At 34.3% G+C, this 20,987-nt stretch overlaps 1 protein-coding gene across 4 annotated transcripts in view; it reads left to right on the forward strand.

The window, feature by feature from the left end:
- Positions 1–20,987, forward strand: part of TOGARAM1 (TOG array regulator of axonemal microtubules 1) — a 68,465-nt gene that overhangs the window by 40,258 nt on the left and 7,220 nt on the right. For 3 of the 4 annotated variants that reach the window (XM_019751713.2, XM_019751712.2, XM_074328185.1), the window contains 10 exons: positions 1,309–1,395; positions 2,557–2,732; positions 3,504–3,657; positions 3,872–4,006; positions 7,753–7,906; positions 14,330–14,435; positions 14,727–14,962; positions 15,373–15,531; positions 18,315–18,441; positions 19,684–19,802. In XM_019751713.2, the coding sequence (XP_019607272.2) occupies positions 1,309–1,395; positions 2,557–2,732; positions 3,504–3,657; positions 3,872–4,006; positions 7,753–7,906; positions 14,330–14,435; positions 14,727–14,962; positions 15,373–15,531; positions 18,315–18,441; positions 19,684–19,802 (1,453 nt within the window). The remainder of the gene's footprint in view (positions 1–1,308; positions 1,396–2,556; positions 2,733–3,503; positions 3,658–3,871; positions 4,007–7,752; positions 7,907–14,329; positions 14,436–14,726; positions 14,963–15,372; positions 15,532–18,314; positions 18,442–19,683; positions 19,803–20,987) is intronic. The other variant, XM_019751714.2, reaches the window with a different exon arrangement.

A 20,987-nucleotide genomic window follows, 5' to 3' on the forward strand; every position in this document is an offset into this window, starting at 1 on the left:
ACAATCACTCAAAAATTGCATTCCCAAATAATCAGGTTAAAGTAAATACTGAGTACAGTGTTCAAGGGAATGAAAAGACTTCCAAAAAAATATTGGCAATGAGTTGTATACGTGAGTGGATTCATTGTGCAGGCAAGCTCAGACACTTTTAGGTTTAGATCTCAGAACCGCCTTTTCTTCCCATTCCTCTCTTGCTGGTTGTCCCTTTGAACCTGCCTATTTTCTAACATAATAACAACCTAGAGCCCCAATTAATTGAGAAAGTGATTAATGGTGGATGCTTAGAGTATTAGAAAATTAGGTTCCATGAGTAAATTTTAATGAATTGGGCAGAAATATCAAAAAGATTACATAAGGATATTTTATATGTGAAGGATCTTTTAAGCATATTTTTTCTTCATATTTTAGAATTGAGATTTGAGCAACATTTCAATACAGCTATGTTTGTTTATTTACTGAAACTTGTTTCCCTTTGTCACCAAACACCTTTTGGGACTATTTGATGTTTCTGTTAGTTGGCATGTGCACATCAATTTTGATTACTCCAAACTATACTTAAAGGAAAATAAGAAAAATGATTACCTACATAAGTTTCTTTCTTTAATTTCTGCCATGTTCACACATAGCCAAAAGAAGTCATTAGCTTTAGCAAGTTTGCAAAATAATCTATCAGCTTAATTTTTTAAAAAAATAGTTTTTAAATTAAATGTGACGGTAATTAATTGATTTTCTTTCATACATTCTAATATTTTGCTTTCCATTTTTTCTGCCTTGTAACAGTCATCTAACAGATTTACTGAACACCTACTACAGGAATGAGCACTGTAAAATAATGGTAATCAAAACTAGATATAGGGTCTATGCCCATAGAGCTTACAGTCTAGTAGGAAAGAGAATGAGTAAATAAATAATCTCAAATGGAGGTAAAGGTTAACATAGAAAGGTACAGATTGCTGTGAGATTGACTTGATCTATTTCCAGGGGTTAGAGGCTTTCCTTCATGGTGACCCTTCTGTTACTTGATTATCATGCTGTGATTATTTTCTTGTATATCTTTCCCACTCTTAACCCTGGTATATGTAAACTTCTTAGGGGAAGGAAGGTTTCATATATCTCTAGTGCCTAGTCTATTCTAGGTATTCTAACTATAAACATTTACTGAATCAAATGAATGTGTGCAAATAAATAAGTTGTAAATTCTTTGGATGAAGTAAATTTTCAGTTTTAAAAGGCCATATTATTATATCATAAAATACTATATAATAAGTATTTTTAAATATGTATTTTTTTGTCCTTTGGGATTTACAGGGTCATCAAATTTACAACAAATTTCCAGTTTTGACTTCACATCCACAAATACCTTATCAGAAGACTCAGTAGTAGTTGTTGGAAAAGGTATTTCAAAGTTATTTAGCTTTTTAATTATATGTGCTCTTCATACATAAGCAAAGCATATCAGTAGAGATGAGAGAAGAGTGTGATTTGGGTGTTGAGTAAAACTTTCTTTCTAAACAGTTATTAAATTGAAAGAATTAGTAGTGAATACTTCACATGTCTGTCCCCTAAGGAAACTCCTGTGAATGCATGTCAGTAATTTTCAGAGATATGTATATTGTGTACATGACAGCTGCAGTTTGGATACTTCTGAGACACTTTTAGAATGACTAAGACAGTTTTACCATAGTTTAAATTCAAATGATAGTCCTTATTTATCAGTTTAGTAATCAGTATAAAATTAATTTTATATTAATTATATTAGGGGGACCTTTGAACAATATTTTTGCAAATATCTTTTAAAACTTGGTGGATTTTTGTTTTGTTTTTTAATTTATTGATGTAATTGACAAATAAAATTGTAAGACATTTGAAGTGTAAAACATGATGATTTGATATCCATATACACTGAAAGGATTCCCCTATCAAGTTAATTATCACATCCCAATTAGTCTCTTTTTTAATAGAAAAATTCAAATGTGATGATAGGCATTGAGGGTATACATCTTATTTTTGGAAAATAGATTGAAATGCTTGGAAAGCTTTCCTAACTTCTTTGCTTGATAGAATCTCATTAAGTTAATTTAAGGCCCTCTTCAGATTGGCTCCAACCTACTTCAGCAAACTTATTTTCTGTTATCTCTTTATGTGCCTTGTGCCGAACCAAACTAATTTATTCACTCCACATGCATGCTTTATACTTGTTCAGCTCTGCTTTTAAGCATCCCCGTCTCACAGGATGTCCTCCACTCCTTTCTCACTTGTCTCCAAATTCATTGTCTTCCAATCCTAGCTCAAATCCTTGCTCCTTGAAACCATCTTAAACACTCAGCTCACACCAAATTTTCCTTCCTGTGAGCTCAGCACTTACTTTATGCATTTCTCATTTGATGTTATTGTCCTCTTAGGGTAGTTGCTTTTATATTTTATGATGATTTAGCAAATTTTTATTATTAACTATATTGTTTATTTCTTGAGGGCATGAGCTTTGTCTTGAACTTTGTTGTCCAGAGTGACATCACATAAATATTTAATGCCAACTTGATTGTTGGTTGATTTCAGGTGTATTTGGAAATCCAAATTCAGCACCAGCAACCTGCAGCCAATCAGTGATACTTTCTGTGGAAAACGGGGATAAATTTTCAGTCAAACAAAGCATTGAACCACCATCAGGGATTTACGGAAGAGCAGTCCAGCAAAGTATTCCATCATATCTTGATGTTGAGAATGAAAAAGATGTAAGGTTATTTGCTAATTATTAGGGTAAATTTAAACCTATAATACGTCACTGTTTTGTGTATATCAGATTTAGCATGGTAAAGTACTTTAATTAAAATTTTAAAAATTGCAAAGTAACTTAAAAAATTGATGCTTAATCATTTAAATAATAGGTTGTTCTTCTCACCAAATATGTTCTTATTCTGGTGTAATACATCTAGTATATTTTATACTTTACATGTACTCTACGTACATATATGCATATGTGTGTGTATATGTACATATATACATATACATATCTTTATCTACATCTATATCTATATACTGTGTGTCCCCGAAAATAAGACCTAGCCGGACAATCAGCTCTAATTCGTCTTTTGGAGCAAAAATTAATATAAGACCCAGTTTTATATATTATATAAGACCGGGTTTTATATTATTTACATTGTATTATATTGGGTCTTATATTAATTTTTGCTCCAAAAGACGCATTAGAGCTGATTGTCTGGCTAGGTCTTAATTTTAGGGAAACATGGTATATCTATATATAATAATTTTCTAGGATATACTCAAGGAGTAACAGACTAATATCCTCAGGCACAGATTTTCTTGGCTGTTTGCACCATATAATTCTATTAGATTTTAGAATCCCTGAAAAAAAAACTAAGAAATGTATAGTTTATTTTGTATATAGACATTTAATGGCTATATACAGTTGTCTGAGATGAAGATAGTTATTTTAAATGTCAGGCTCCCTGAATACTTTCAGATTTTTCAACTTTTTCTTGCAGATCAAAGTTTCTATTTCAAAATCTACTTTTGACAAGATGAGACAAAAGAGAAAAGAGGAAAAAGAACTTTTTGACATTAAAGATTGTGAAAAGAAGGACCAGAATCCTTGGGAACGAATAAAACATACAGGAACTGAGAAAATGGCATCTGAAAGTAAGTGAAATTTAGCTTTTGGTGTGTTTTTGTAACTAGTAATATCCTAAAGCTAGTGTACTGTGGTTTAACTGAGAGTGATGATGTATGGCTAATAGTGGAATATGTTAAACAATAATGCTGAAATTTGCAAGACCCAGTAGCTTCTAACTATTATAATAAATAATTATTTCTCATAAAAAAGAAATTGATTGATTGTTTTTCTCCCTTCTAGACTTAAATAACTTTGGAGACAAGGTGGGAGTAACAAAAAATGAGAGTTCCTCTTTAGAAAACATTGCCTTCAATCCTCCATTGAAAGGAGGGGCTAGTTTAAAAAGGTCGCCATCTTTAGTGTTTTCAGATTCAGGTAAGTCACTTTTTAAATGTAAAGAATAAAGTCACAAATGCTTGTTAAGCTGAAGAGACCACATCTGGTTCAGTTCATTTGTGATGGAAAAAGCACTGAACTAGTAGGAGTCATTAGACAGACCTGGCTTTCACATTTTTATTGGGGAACACTGGTAGGGGCCCCCTCCTTGTCAGTGAAGCTGCTCAGAGTGTCTTCAGCTACTCCAAGCTTGGGCTCTGGGGGTCCTGAGGGTGGCTGGGTGGGTGACGCGTGTTCCCATCCTTTCAGACCGGCACTGGGTAGTTGTGGTATATGACCTGTTTAATCATGGCGGTGTACTTGGTGTAGGGGAGGCAGAATTACAGTCCAGCAATCTTGGTTTCCACCCAGACCTGGCTTTTTAAGTTTCAGTTCTACCTTTTGATTAGCTTTGTGACTTGGCCTCATTTTCTGCCCTCATAAATCTCTAAATTATCTCAAGGGTCGAGATTATCTCAAAGATCTCTTCCATGCCCCCTGCAAATATTCCTATTTTGCCGAGGAATGCTATACCATTTTATAACTAAGGTAACTGAAATTGTGAAGCTGATTTATATTAGATCATGATTTTAAAAATTGCATTTATCATTTATTCAGCCTCTCATTGATTACTTGACAAGATTCTGTACCAGTCCAAAAGTACGTTCCATGTTTTCTGTGCTGTTTTTAAAAATACTGAATAGGTCTTAAGTATAGTAGCAAATAGGTAAAATCAGAGGTTGAAATGAAATATTATGTGAACTATAGTAAACATGAAGGATTATTGTTTATTATTTTTGTTTATTATTGTTTCTGAGGAATAAACTGTGAACTGTAATAAACATTCTTAAGTTTAATTGGGTCTGAAGTCTAGGTATCAACTAAAAACCTAAGAAATATAGAAAAAAATAAATCTGTAAATCTGATCTTGGACAACATACTTTGACCTCTCTCAAAGATAAATATAAAAGAGATTTGAACCAGATGAATGTCTGAGGTTCTTCCTAGCTTGCATTTCTTTTATAATGCAAGAAATGTAGAAAAGTTTTAAAAACTCTGTATCCTCAAGAACAGATTGATGGTTACCAGAGGTGGCGGGATGGAGGGTGGTTTGAAATGGGTGGAGTCAAAAGGTACAAACTTCCAGTTATAAATAAGTCATGGGGATGTAATGCATAGCATGGAGGCTATAGTTAATAATACCGTAATGCAGATTTGAAAGTTGCTAAGAGTAAGTCTTAAAAGTTATCATCACAAGAAAAAAAATTTTTTAACTATGTATGGTGACAATGGTAGCTAGATTTACTGTGGTAATCATTTTGCAGTCTCTACAAATATCGAATCATTGTGTTGTACACCTGAAACTAATATAATGTTATATGTCAATTATACCTCAATTTAAAAAGTAAGATAAAATTTGTTTAAAAACGAGAAAAAATTATGTATCCTTAAAACTAATAATTGTTGAGAGTATGCCTGATGAGAGATGTTGGCCTGTAAAATTACTGGATAAACATGGCCCTAAGAACTGGTTGAGTGTAGGCCTTCTTGAATTTTAAGCTGGTTTAGTAGCATTGTCAAATAATTTCATTATTTATTTATGTCATAAAATCTACGGGGAGAAAAATCCACAAAACTTCTTACCTGTACCAGTAGTTAAGAGTAGCAATAGAAGAACAAATAGTAGCAAATAGTGTAAACAGTAACAAATCATATATTTTAAGTATTCATTCTTGCGAGAGACATCAACTAATTTTGTGATTTTCACCTATACTGGAGGCTTCTCAGATTTTGTTTCTAGGAAGTATAAGGAGAGTGCTTCCTTAAAACTGCCCTTGTATTATTTGAACAGAAGAATATGCTTATGAGATAAATACAAGCAGTGAGAGTAAACTTTTAGAAACTATTTTAACAGTTTGACCTTGCCATGACACTTTTATTGTAGTTTATAAAAGTATCAGTCTATAACAGAGTGGAAATTAAAAAAAAAAGAACAGCTTAGTTTGATCATTGTTGGTTTAAATTGATACTCTGTATACCTCCTTTTCCAGAGTAATGTTTTGTTTTGTTTCATTTTTTTTTCAGATGAAAACAGTAAAGATACTGTTATAACCCTAAGGTTGAAATTTTGGTGTTTATCTGCATCTATTTCATAATGAGTCCATATAGAGAAGAGGTCCTTAAAACTTTAGCATCAGTTTCTTCATCTGTAATGTAGGAGTAATAACTATCACATAGGGATGTTGAATGAATCAAATGAGATCATGTAAATGAAGAACTTAGCACAATGCTAGGCAAGAACTTAAGTCAGTGATAGCTAGTAATCCTGTTTTGTATTTGCTATTCTTTCTGGGTTGTGAAATTCCAAAGTTGGAGCATTTTATTTATACATATCAGGCCTATATATGAAACTTACTGAGGATACATTTGAATCATCAAAAAAATAAAATTAGGTCTGTTTATTATATTTTTTAATTGTCACATCATCTTCCTCATGTATGATATACTCTAGCAAAAACTGGTACTAATTTATCAGTAATCAGCATACCATATCTATTTGAGTACCTCTTCGTGTTAGGAATGTGATAAATTTCTGGAAAGCAGGAATTTTGTTAGGCGTCTTTATATGAAATCACAGGTGACTGGACCTAGATCTAAGTCCTTCCTTTGCCACTCATTAACAGTGAGACCTTGAATAAATTTTTTAGCCTCTAAACTCGATTATTTTCTCAGCTGCAAGATAGTGATAATGAGAGAATCTACCTCAACTTTATTGAGAGAATATAGTAAAGTTTGTAAAGAAGTTATCAGGAGATCTGGCATAAAATATTTACTGTTAACTAATATCATTAATACCTTGTTGCCTTTGGATTTTAAATGCATTTGAATACATAATTAGCATACAGCATCAAGTGAAATTCCTTATGTTTGTGTATCTCATGTGTTTCATATTACATTTTCTTACAAATAGCATGGTTGATAAATGCTTTTATGATGATCATTTTCTAGTGCCTGTTACTTTTTAAAAATATCTCTTAACATGAAAAAATGGCTAATAAATCTTTACCTATTTACAAAAGCCATTATGCATTCTCTTTGATCTTTTTGATCTTTTCCTTTCTCATACCTTGACCGCCAGCGGCTTACACTGTGCAGCCCCCTCAGGGCAGAACCCTGAGCACTCAGGGATGATGGTATGTTTGTTTCCCCAACATCTGGGGCAATGCCTTACATCTGGACAGCAGTTAGTAAATGTTTGATTATGGAAGAAACGTTTTTATTACTACACATAGACTTAGGGTTTATAATATATTATTAACTCTATACCAATAGCAAAAATTGCTATTTTTAGAATTCAACTAGAATTTACGTGGAGATGCCATGAAGCTTCATTTTTACTTATTGGTTGTATGGTAAAACGGTATATATCCTCATGTTTCTACAAAATGGGATCATATGCTTCTTACTGACTTTTAGTTCTTAAAGCTAGACTTTGTTATATGACTCATGACTGAAAACCCACTTATATATTTATATTAAGCATAATTTAATAATTTTATATATAAAAAGTAAAGTTTTAAATTAAAAGTTTTGGTATCTGGGTATTATAATTTTGTTGGAGACTAACCTAATAATACTAATTTCTATAAGAAATATTCATAGAATCTAATCAGAATGCCATTTGTATCCCTTTGTATCAAAATTCCTTGATGCTTTATTTAATAGTGGTTTTTTTTTTGTTTTAGGTGAAGCATCTCCTGGAGCTGTTCCACAGTATAAAGAAAGGATACCTTCTGTCACTCATAGTCCAGAAATAATGGAGTCATCAGAACTACGGCCATTTTCTAAACCAGAAATAGCGCTGACGGAAGCCCTGAAGCTCTTAGCTGATGAGGATTGGTAAGTTCACCACTGTTAAAACTGAGCTGAGTTGTAAACGTTTTCTGTAAATTTTTAATTAAGAACCTTAAAACATTTCCTATTAAAATAGTCTTAGCAGTGATTATTTTTGTTCTTAGGTAGTCTGAGTTTTTTTCAGCTTATCAATGTAGCTGAACTCTGGTTCTAATAATACTTTATTACCATTTATGTTATAAATTATATACCACAAGGACATAGTTTAGCTTTATTGCGGATTACACAAACATTTTGATGTTGGAATATAAATATCACCATTTCTCCAAATGTTTCTCTGTGAAGTATATCCTACAGCAATCCTGGAAATACTTACGTGTTCCTACCACAGCTGCAGCAGCCCCCCAGCCAGCCCAGCTAATACCTGAAGGGAAACAGACAGACAGTGGCATCCCATTTGCTTCAACTTGAGCCTCCCCTGGCTGCCCTCATCCCATTCCTTCCCCTGTTCCTTCAGCATCTCTCTCCATCCCCATCCTACACCTTATCATCAGTTTTGCCTCTTTGCTAGATCATATTTATCAACATAAAAGGTCCTATAATATCTTTTATTTTTAAGAAAACTGCCAAAATCGCACATCTTCACATTTGCTTCCTCCCCTTTCTAAAGAAAAAGTTCTTAAAAGGACTAACTCATTGTCTCTACCTTTTCACCTCATGTTCTCTTCTCAACTTCTTTCATTGGCTTTCAACCCTCCCCATCATGACTACCACTTCACTAAAACTGCAAAAGTGACCATTTTGCTAAATCTACACTGGTCATTTATTAGTCTTCATCTTATTTTGCCTTTCAGCAACATTTGATATAGTTGACACTCCTTTCTTGATAACACTTTTTTCATTTCACCTTGGAAAATTCAGTCTCTTGTTTCTTACTCTGCTTCAGTATTTTCTTTCTTTCTTTCTTTCTTTCTTTCTTTCTTTCTTTCTTTTCTTTTCTTTTTTCTTTCTTTCTTTTTTTCTTTTCTTTTCTTTTCTTTTCTTTTCTTTTTCCTTTGGACTAATCTGCCATCTTGTTCCTTCCTCGACAGTGATCTCTGCTTCATTAATTTCTGATTCCTTCTCCTCTTTTTACCTCAAAATTGGGGAGTATTCCAAAATTCAGTCCACTGGTATTCTCCATCTATTCCATAGATCCAGGCTGGTAATTTTTTTCTGTATGAGCCAGACAGTAAATATTTTAAACTTTTGAGTCCAGGTGTTTCTGTTGCTACGACTCAACTTTGCTGTTGTAGAACAAAAGCAGCCTTAGACAATATGAAAACAAATGTGTATGGCTTTGTTCCACCAAACTTTACTCACAAAGAAACTTTACTTATAAAAAACTTTACAAATTAAAAAAAATCTGATGGGGTCAGATTTGGTCTGTGAACCATAGTTTGCTAACTCCTTTCTTAAATGATTTCATTCAGTTCCACAGCTTTAAATTTCATCCACACTCTGATTTCTCATAAATGTATATCTGGATTCCTGGTATCTTCTTGAGCTCTAGTCTTGTACTCCAACTGCCTCCTGAAACTTCCACTTGGATGCCAATAGACATCTTGAATTTAACATGTCCAACACAGAACTCTGGAACTTCCACTTCCTGCCATTTAACAGGCATTAGATTTAACTTCACATTTGAAAGAACTAAAGAAACCAAACAAAATACATGAAACAGTGGTTTTCAAAATATTGTGCATCAGGCAATGAGATATAATGATCCCTGAGAAACAGGAAATAAGCAAGGTGAGCCATACAATTGCTCTGCCTTCCTTTCTGGAGAGAGTTTTCAGGTCACAGCTCATGGAAGGGAAAACCATCTAGGTATCAGCAGAGATGGAGCTGGAGCTGAGAGTTTGGGAAAGCCATGGTAGCTAGAGTTTGCAGGACAGAATGCTAGAGAGGGTAGAGCTCCACAAAGAACTCCAGAGGCCTTCAGAGGATTCTTCTGAAATGTTTAGCTTAAGTACTGGTCAGGGCATGCATGTGAGTCAATTACCTGAAACCAGGACAAGGGCCCCCCTAAGAAGTTATAGGGAACAATCCCTAGAGCATATACAAGGCCAAGAATACTTCCTCTTCCCACTGGCAGAATGGAAAACTTCATAATTCACAGGGCTTAGGGTAGAATACTCAGAAGAATTTTGCTTCATCTATGGAATGAATAAACCCTAAGCTAAAGACTGGATTGCTCCCATCTAACAAAGCATAAATGCAAGACCTAAGAGGGTCAAACTTTTCAAATAACTACGTCCTGGAAGAAAGTTAAAAAATATTCAAAGGAATACAAAAATATCTAAGGTAAAATGCGTAGCATCAAATAAAAAATTGCCAGGCATTTAAAGTGCAGGAAAATACAACCCATAATGAGAAGAAAAACAAATAAAATAATTGAAACTAATGAAAAAATGATATAGATGAGACAATTAGACAAGGACATTATGACTATAGTTATAATTCTAATCTATGTGCTAAAGAAGCTAGAAGAAAGATGTGAACAGAGAATCAGTGAGCTGTAGGACAGCTTGCAAAATCCCTTTTGCCGTATAATTTAATATGATTGAGGGAAGAGATATCCCATCATATGCACCCTCAAGGCAAGGGTATTATACAGGCATGTTCACCAGGGGGGCAAGATTTGTGAGTACCATTTTAAAAATTACATGCCATCAGGAATAAAGAAGGTCATTTTATAATAAAGGGTAATTAATCAAAAGGACATAGCAATCCTGAACATTTATTTACCATATAACAGAGCTTCAGAATACATTAAGCAAAAACTGGTAGACCTGGAAGTAGAAATAAACAAATCCGCAGTTATTGTTAGAACTTCAACAACCATCTTCTCATTAGTTGCTAGAACTAGTAGAAAGAACATCAGTAAGGATACAGAAGACTTGAACACTATTGAGCAACTTGACGTAATTGACATTTATAGAATACTCCACCTGAAACAATAGAATTTGCATTGTTTTCAAGTCCACAAGGAACATTTATCAAGAAAGAGCATATTCTTTCAGGGCCGGCCGATGGCTCAGGTGGTTGGAGCTCCGTGCTCCTAACGCCAAAAGCTGCCAGTTCAATTCCCACATGGGCCAGTGGGCTTTCAATCACTAGGGTGCCGGTTCGACTCCGCAACTCCTCGAGTCCCGCAAGGCACCTTGAGCTGAGCTGCCGCTGAGATCCCATGGCTCAGTTGGTTGGAGCACATCCTCTCAACCACAAGGTTGTCGGTTCGACTCCTGCAAGGGATGGTGGACTGCGCCCCCCTGCAACTAACAACGGCAACTGGACCTGGAGCTGAGCTGCACCCTCCACAACTATGACTGAAAGGACAACTTGACTTGGAAAAAGTCCTGGAAGTACACACTGTTCCCCAATAGTCCTGTTCCCCTTCCCCAGTAAAAAATGTTAAAAAAAAAAAAGAGAGACCATACTCTAGAACATGAAACAAGTAATTTAAAAGGGTTCAGATTATACAAGTTTTGTTCTCTGACTACAGTAGAATTAAATTAGTTAGGAATTAAGAATGAAACATATAAAAATTTGTGGGATGTAGCTAGTAAATTACTGTAACATCTCTATTAGAAAAGAAGAAAAGTTTTATGTCAATGACCTCAGCTTTCACCTTAAACTAGAGACAGAAAAGCCAATGAAGCCCAAAATAAGCAAAGAAAGAAAATAATAAAGATCGAGTGGAAATCAACAAAATAGAAAATAGAAGCAGTGAAATTTTTCTTTGAAAAAATCAATTAAAGCAAAAGTGTGTTCTTGGAAAAGATCAGTAAAATTGATAAACCTCTAGTTAGATGTATCAAGAGAGAAGAAACAAATGACCGCATCAGGAATGAAAGAAGGAACATCATTACTGATCATACAGCTATTAAACAAATAATAAAAGAATGTGATAAACAGCTTTATGCCCATAAATTTGACAACTTAGTGAAATGGACAAATTCCTTGAAGTACACAAACTACCAAAACTCACTCAAAAAGAAATAAATAATCTGTATAACCCAATGTCATTAAGGAAATTGAATTTGAGTTTAAAACTTTCTCATAAAGAAAATTGCAGGCTGGGATGGTTTTACTAGTGAATTACACCAAACATTTACAGAAGAAATCAATTTTACACACACCCCTAGAACGTTGAAGAGGCTGGAGTACTTCCCATCTCATTCTTCTAGTCCACTTTTATTCTGATACCAAAACCATACAAAGACAAGAAAAGTAAACTACAGAATGATATCCAGTATATCTCATGAACATAGATGCAAAAATACTTAAAACAATGTATTTCCCCTTCTCCAAATCCCAATCTCCTTCTCTGTCAGTATTCACCAGTTTAGTTAATAGCCCTCCATGGACATTTTGTTGTTCATACTAAGTAAGTGTTGACCTTTTCTCATTTTTTCACATTCTATCAGTTTCTCTATTTTCAAAACATACTCTGCACCCAATTACTTACTGCATTCTCTGCTGCTGATCTTCTAATCTAAGTCACAATTACTTGTCACTTGGCTATAGTGGTGTCATCACCAGTTTCTATGCATTCATTATTTCCAGTGTATGAGTACAACAGCCAGAGTGATGCTGTTAAAACATAAATCAGATGATGGGATTCCCCCATGCAAAACCCTCCAGTGGCTTGCTCCCTAATACACTAGAAAAAAACAATTTTTTAAAACTTACTGTAGCTTACAGGGTCCTTCATTCTGTAGCTTCACCCCCTACCATGCTCTGCCTTATTTATTCACTTTAGTCTCCTGGCTGTTTCCTGAATCCAAGCTCATTTCCTACTTCAAGATCTTTGTACTTCATTCTTTGAACACTTTCCCGATGACTTTCTCTCTCCGTTCCTTCAGATACCTGTCAAATGTGTCTAACTTGCCTCAGAAAAGCCTTCCTTCCTGACCCTCACTAAAATAGTGTTCTTCCCCCCATCCTCTTATGCTGCTTTATTTTTAATATCCCGTATTGCTACCTGACCTTGTGTTTTATTTTCTTGTCATTGTAAGATCCATGAGGACAGATGTTTTCTTTTTCAGATGAATGTTTCACATAAACTGAAAAGAATCTGCATTCTGCTGTTGTTGGTTATAGTGTTCTATAAGTGTTAAGTAGTTAAAGTTTGTTGATAGTGATTGATAGTGTTAAGTTTTCCATCTCCTCACTGATTTCCTGTCTATTCTATCAATTGCTGTGGAAGGGCTTTTGAATCTCCAACTGTAATGGAAGATTTGTTAAGTTGATTATTTTTGTTGCTTGTTTCCTTACATTTAGCATTTAGATTTTATGGATTCTGGCTTTCATATTTCTGACCTGAAGTCTTCTGCAATTATTATCTTTGTTCCTCTGTATGTAATGCCTTTATTTTGTCCTATGGCTACCTCTAAGAATATCCCTTTAACACTCTTCTTTGCAATTTGATTATGATGTTCCATGTTGTGGTTTTTTTGTGGTTATCCTGTTTGGGGTTTGTTCTTGGATCTGAAAGTTTATAGTTTTGATCAAATTTGGAAAAATTTCAGTCACTATTTCTTCATTTCTTTTTATACCTCCCTGTCTCTTGACTCTACTTTCTATTTACTTTTATGTGCATTGAATCGGATTATTTCTGCATCTAAACTGTAACTGTAAACTATTTTATGCTTATCCAAAAAATGAAAATTTTGAGCCAGCTAATTGTTAAATAGGTTTACTCTTACCACTTTGGCATCTTAGGTCTTTTCTGTTTTCCATAACTATTCAGAGGATTTAAATGCTTAAAAAAATAACCACCATTAATACTACCAACTAAGGAAACTCAGCTCACATTTTTCAAACCCACAATATGAAAACCATCAAGTTTGAAATGTTATATCTAAATCCCACTTGAATCCACCCTCTTGGGTACATTAGTATACACGTACCCTTCCTCTGGCTCATTACGTTAGATAATGAAAAAGAAATGTAAGTTACAGAAGTTACAGATCCACCAGGTGGTGGTTTTCTGTTCTTGGATTATATATTCACCAACAATGTAACAGGTGGTTACGTTTCTCCTTCCATTTTTGTTTTACTTCTTCCTTTACCTTTTGTTTGCCATTCATTTCCCTCTGTTCTCTAGAAAGAATATGGCATTCTTACTAGGGGAAAAATTATGTTCCTTTTTATTTATAAAGGAACTTAGTTTGTTTATTTACAAAGGAACTTAGTTTGTCCATAGTGCTTTGGGCTCTTAAAAGATCTTTTGAATAATGAAAGAGCACTATTAGAACAACTGAAACTTTACATATTTTTTATTTGAGATTCCTACATGATAACGGAAAATAGTCAAGGTCTCCTCATTGGCAATATTTCATACACACAAAAGAAGACATCCTATTCCAGTTGAGCTCTATTTTAATAAAATTTTTTTTCATTGTTTTCTTTTTCCTATAGGGAGAAGAAAATTGAGGGACTGAATTTTATTAGATGCTTAGCTGCTTTTCATTCTGAAATATTGAACACAAAGTTGCATGAAACAAATTTTGCAGTAGTTCAAGAGGTAAACTTATTTTGAGCTGAGCTAAGAATTGTTTGAATAACAAAGACTAAATATGCCACATTTATTTGACCTTTAAAGAAACCAAACTAAATGATATGAGTAGACTTATATGTAAATAACTTATACCGTACTTTGCAATACTTAAAAAAATTATTAAATATTGATATTTAAGACACAAGATAATACATATTAAAACATGTTACCTTAACAGTAAATTTGGTTTCAAAGTCATTATTACTGGTTTTCTTTCAGAATATCAGCAAAATGTACATTTTGGACATTTTTTTTTAGGTGAAAAATTTACGCTCTGGAGTTTCTCGCGCTGCTGTGGTGTGTTTAAGTGATCTTTTCACTTATCTGAAAAAGAGCATGGATCAAGAACTAGATACTACAGTAAAGGTTTTGTTACATAAGGCAGGAGAATCAAATACATTTATAAGAGAAGATGTTGACAAAGCGTTGAGAGCTATGGTCAACAACGTAACTCCTGCACGTGCAGTTGTTTCTCTTATCAATGGAGGACAAAGGTAATGTTCAGAATAGTATTGATATGTCCTTAAACTAGAAATGCAGCTCTTTGTAATCTGGGGTGTACAACAAACAAGCAGATCTCAGTATTATCTCAGTTGAAAAACATTTATTTAAATAATTTGTGTGTGATTAAGTGCTGAGTGTACAAAGAATAATATTGTTATTCTAATCATGTTACCTGCATTGATAGATCTGGAACTAAATAAATGTTAGTGATGGACGTTTTTGGGGGGAGGTTGTTTTTAACTTCTTAGTGAGGAGTAGCCAAAGCAAATAATTTGTCATTTTAACTTTCATGGGTGATGAAGTTTCCGAGTAGTTTAATCATTTAACTAACTTTAAAGGTATATCTTTGGAAAATTGTTCGTGCATCAGCTTTGTTTTAATTGACCATGTTTCCTTATAGCCATTTACACATTGCAGTAAGAAGATGTACAGCCCAGCACTTATCAGATGTGGTGGAATTTATGGAACCAGAGCGTATTTTATCTGGAGCAAAAGATTTAGCTGACCGTATATTACCAGCCGCCGCTAAGTTCACTCAGGACAGCTCACAAGAAACCAGGTGAATAGCTGCTAATAATATATGCTGAATCTCTCAGTATAAGGACTTAAAAGAAAGAAATGAAGGTTTGAAAAGAATGAACATTTTTCTAAATGGATAAGTGGGATCCCCAGGGATTGGTGCTGGAGGACGGTCTTATTTAACCAGTTTGTAAGTGATCCTGAGGGAGTGCACAGGGCATTCTCCAGACTTACAGATGGCACCACTTACTTCCGGGAAGTGAGATGCCATGTCACAGGGAGGGCCTGCATGCAAACGGCACAAGACTGTGTGAGTGGGCAAAAAATGGCAGAAGAACTTCATTGTGGGCAAATGTAAGGCAGTGAGTTTAGGGGAAAATGATACATTTTTCAACCAGTCAGGTAAAATCAAGGAAATAGGTGCACATGAAAAAATGGATAGCAAAATGAAGAGCATATATCTGCTGAAGCATGAGATATCTGCACTTAGAAAACTCCATGAATTTCTGACTCCTGTCTGTGCTTGAAGAACATTTTTATGAAGATTAAGAACATTCCGAGAAAGATGACAAAATAAGATGTGGATGGTACAATAGCTGTGGTGACAGAAATATTGGATGTAGTCAGAAGTCTAGGTTCAATTCCTAGCCCCATTCACTGTTTGCCCTTAAGCAAGTTACTCAGCCTCTGTTAGTCTGATTCCTTGTCTATAAAATCAGGAAGGTTGGACTGGGTGATTGATAACGTTCCACACAAAATCTAAACGATTAAGGCAGTTTTATGTGAAGTTAGATTAAAAGGGGAGAGGGAGAACCCTGAGTTCATAGAGACTAAAGTAAGAAGGATATCAAATTTTTAACATTTTAAGACAAAGATGCCCCTTACTTTAATTTAGGTAACGAGTTAATCTTGTGAAGTCATTATACCAAAAGCTAATATAGATGGTAAGTGTGTTCATTTTTTATTGCTGTGTGACATTACCACAAATAGAGTGGTTTAAGGCAACACAGATTTTGGTTTTTAGCTTTTTGTTTTGGTGGGTTTTTTTTTGTTTGTTTCTTAGAAGTCTGGCATGGCCCAACTGGCTTCTACTTAGGGTCTCACAGGGTGGAAATCAAGGTGATGACAGTTCTAGACCCTTATCTAGAGGCTCTGTAGAAGAATCTGCTGACAAACTCATTCAGGTTGTTGGCCAAATCTAGTTCTTTGTGGTTATAGGACTGAGATCCCCATTTCCTTGCTGACTGTCAGCAAGGGTCCTCTTTCAGCTCCGAAGGCCACTGAATTTCTTGTCAGGCAGCCCCCTCCAACTTCAAGCCAGCCAACAGCACGTCAAATTCTCCTCGTACTTAGAATCTCTCCGGCTTCCTTGCCTGCTACCAGCCATAGAAAGCTCTTTGCTTTTATGGGCTCATGTGACTAGGTGAGATCCAGATAATTTCCCTGTCTTAAAGTCCGCTGTACCATATAACATAACATAATGCTGGAAGAGCAGGACATCTTTGAGGAACTATTTTAGAAATTCCGCACACCACACTAATGTTCAAAACAACTTAGTAGGGTTGGAGCGTAATATGAGTAGAATGGTTAGGAAGAAGAAAACATTCATAATGGTGGTTTTGTGTCTTAACCTTTCCTTAATGGCATAGTATCTCATAATCCATTTGTCACTTCTTAGATTTTTATTTGTAGTTTTAAAATTATAAAATGGTTACAACTTTCCAGTTTTGATATTTGTCCCATTTTGTGTCCCTATTGCTTGCTTGCTTGTTTGTTTTGGCCATTCCCATATCATTAGGGCCTCTAGTAAGCCTATATCCTTAACATTCTGAGCCAAAAATTAGAATCATCTTTGAAACTATAACTGATTAGGAGCTACCTGTCTGGGTATAGACATTATTCTGGTTGTGAGGCGAGAAAAAGTAATTTTTGTTTGCTGATATTATCTCCCTTTTTGTAATTTCATTATATTTGAGAGTCTGGTTGATACAGGTGATACTGAGATCATCCTATACCCCTCCTTCTCAAAAGCCTTGCCTTCTCTGTTCTAGTCCCGTATACATATTCTAAGTTGTAGGCAAAAAGATAACTGTAATTTGTTTTAGGGCCAAGCCTCCCTGAAGAATAATAATATTGTATTGTTAAGAGATACTATAAGATCACTCTATCCAAAAATATCTCCAATGTACACTTCCATGATATCGAAGGTTCTACCATTAGAATGATATCCTGGTTTAAGGTATTATCCTGAAAGAATTCTTTTAAAATTCATAGAACATTAAAATCCTAGTTTGCAGAGCATTACATATTCATTAATATACCAACCACAATTTATCAACTAACTTTAGGTGTATTTAGGTAGCAGAGAATAGGTTTTTGAAGAATTGGAACCCAGGTAAGTTGTCGCTAGGAAAAAAGAGATAGGTCAGAAAGACAGAACCTAAGGAAGGTCAACTCAGGCCTAAACAGCTGGCCAGCAGATAAGCAGCAAAAGGTCACTGGGCAGGGAGCCCAGGACTCCCATAAGACTTCTCCTAACTTGCAATTCCGCCAAGTGCCAGCCTTGATACAAACCTTAGGGTGAAAAATAGAATCAAAGCTTTTGGCTTTTCATCTGATACATAGCTATAGTATTTTTAAAAGGTGGCTGGCAAGAGAATGCTATACTCTCTAGTCCAATTAGTGTAACTAAATTTCAGTACTTACTTAAAATAGGGATGGTAATCTTGATGTTGATAGGTTTTTTTCTGTTGAAAAGTAAGGACAAAAACTGAGCTTGTTAAAATATGTAAAATTATTTACATATTTCTCAAATATCTATAGGTATTATGGTCGAAAGATGCTTTTTCTAATGATGTGTCATCCTAACTTTGATAAAATGCTTGAAAAGTGTGTCCCATCTAAAGATTTGCCATATATTAAGGAATCTGTTAAAAGTTTACGGCAAAAGGTATGTGGAAAGAGTTTATTTTATAAACAACTTTCAAAGCAGAGTTTGTCCAGGAAGGTAAAGGAGAGAATGATTACTTCTTCGATTATTTCTGTTAACCGTTTAGAATGTATCTACAGTGGCATTTCAGCAACTGTATTACTAAGTAGACATTCCCAGTGTCAGTCAATGTTTATTGAACAGAAACCTGATATTTGGTAGAATGTAGTGTGGCTTATTGGAGTTATGAGACTTGGGTTTGAATCACAACTCTGAGAATTAGCAATTACGTATATATAATTTTAGGCACATCATTTCTTTAACCAGAATTTTTATTTTTATAAAATGAGGATAGTGATGCTCGTCATGCTAGGTGCCTGCTTTATTTACCTCTCATGTCCCACTATTCAAGCTCCCACCACACTGCAGAGCACTGATAGGGAGCTCCTTGAGGGGAAGCCCCAGGTCTTACTTATCCTGGTAGATAATGGGATTCAGAAATGTCTGTGAAACCAGTGACTGAGGGAATACCAAGTGAAATAAAACATGACATTGTCTTATAAAAAAGTGCTCCATTTACATATTATTTTTTGCAAAAAATATGTTTAGTAATATAAAATTTTTCTACATTAGTTTATGTTATTCTCTGATAATATGATAATTTGTTATTCTTCTCTGATTAATTTATGAAAGGATATTTCAAAGGTGTATGGTAAATACACATTTCAGAACATTTTTTTCTGCCTATTGATGCTAAAGATTTTAGCTTAATTCCTATAGAACTTATTAAAGTAAGCATGCAAAAAATATCTTACTTAAATGAGGCAGATTATATTTGTGAATCATTTCAAGTATCAGGGAAAAAAAGGTTTTAAATAGTTCTTATCGAAATGTTTAATCTCACACTGGTGTTCCATAGGAATTCATTGTTTATGTAATATATGCATATTTTCTATATCGATTTTAAGCTTTAAGAAGAGTAGTTATAACATATAGCATATTAATTTTTAAAATGTTAAACACTTTTACCAAGCCAATATCATTTCCTATTAATTGGTCACATATTTTGTTAATTTACTACTATTCACAAGGTATTCTGTATACCTGATGCCCTTTAATGCATAAGCATAGCAGATTAATAAAATACTTTCAATCTTAAAAATGATCAATAATGGTTTCTATTAAAATTACATTTTATGCGTTATTTCACTTTACTAGTTTTAAGACTTTTATTACACTGTCTTTCTTTATATTTACTTATAGGGCTTGGGAGATTTACCACTAGATACTCCTTCGGCAAAAGGAAGACGATCTCATACTGGTGGTGTTGGAAATACTAGGTCATCATCTGTTTCTAGAGATGTTTTCAATTCAGCCGAAAGGTAGGTTCATTTGATAGTTCACATCATTAGAGAAATTATTCCCTGGTGGTGGTAGTCTCATTTGGATGTTTTCATGAGGTATCTCAGGGGTATTTGTCAAAATTTAACGGAGTTGTAAAAGTTGTTGAGGACTTAGAAAGTGTGAGGTAATTAGATTTAATAAGGCAATTATACACTCACAGCAACTGGCTTTTACGTGTGTTAAACGTTAGTAAAGCTTTAGTGTTATTGAACTTGTCGATATTAGACCTGTGTTAGACAATTCTGATTTTTTAAAAATGTATAGCCTTTACTTTTTCCCCTTGATTATACAAGTAATACATAATTATGGTTAAGAAAAAAAAACTTTAGAAAATACAAACATTAAAAGAATTTAACCAATTACCTATAATACCGCCAACCAGTAAAAAAACTACTTTAAAAATGTTTACAAATGTAATTGTATATGCAGTTGTCTCACCTGTTTAAGCTCTAGCAACATTTTAATAATTTGATTGTATAACTTAAAAAAATCTTTCACAAGTATTATGATCTCTGGTATATTTTTAAGTATATTTTAAACATGGTTTTAAAATTGCCTGAGTAAATACATAAGTATATTTTATATTTTCTGTATTTGTACATCTTTGAAATATTTTATAAACTAAAACAGTAAATTTTACAAAAGAAAAATTCATGTGACAGTATATGCTTTGGGGACCTTGCTATTCAAAGTACAGTCCACAGAACAGCCACATTGGCATCACCTAGGAGCTTATTAGAAATGCAAAACCTCGTACTCCTCCAGGCCTAAGTCAGAACCTGCCATTTTCCCACATTAAGATACAACCACGGGCGGCCAGTTGGCTCAGTCGTTAGAGCACAGCGCTCATAACACCAAGGTCGCTGGTTGGATTCCCACATGGGCCAGTGAGCTGCGCCCTCCACACTATATTGAAGACAACGCCTTGACCTAGAGCTGATGAGTCCTGGAAAAACACACTGTTCCCCAATATTACCCCCCGCCTCTCCTCCCCAAAAAAGGAAAGAGATATAACCACTTAAGAACTTGGAACAGATATTTCGGTCAAAAATCTTTTTTCGCATCCAACAAAAAATGCTTTTCTAACACGTGTTGAGAGTATACTGTGTTTCAGGCTTTTTCTAAATACTTTACTAGCCAGTTACTTATTTTATAGATGTCTC

Source organism: Rhinolophus sinicus, linkage group LG03 (genome assembly GCF_036562045.2).
Source record: "Rhinolophus sinicus isolate RSC01 linkage group LG03, ASM3656204v1, whole genome shotgun sequence".
NCBI lineage: Eukaryota > Metazoa > Chordata > Mammalia > Chiroptera > Rhinolophidae > Rhinolophus > Rhinolophus sinicus.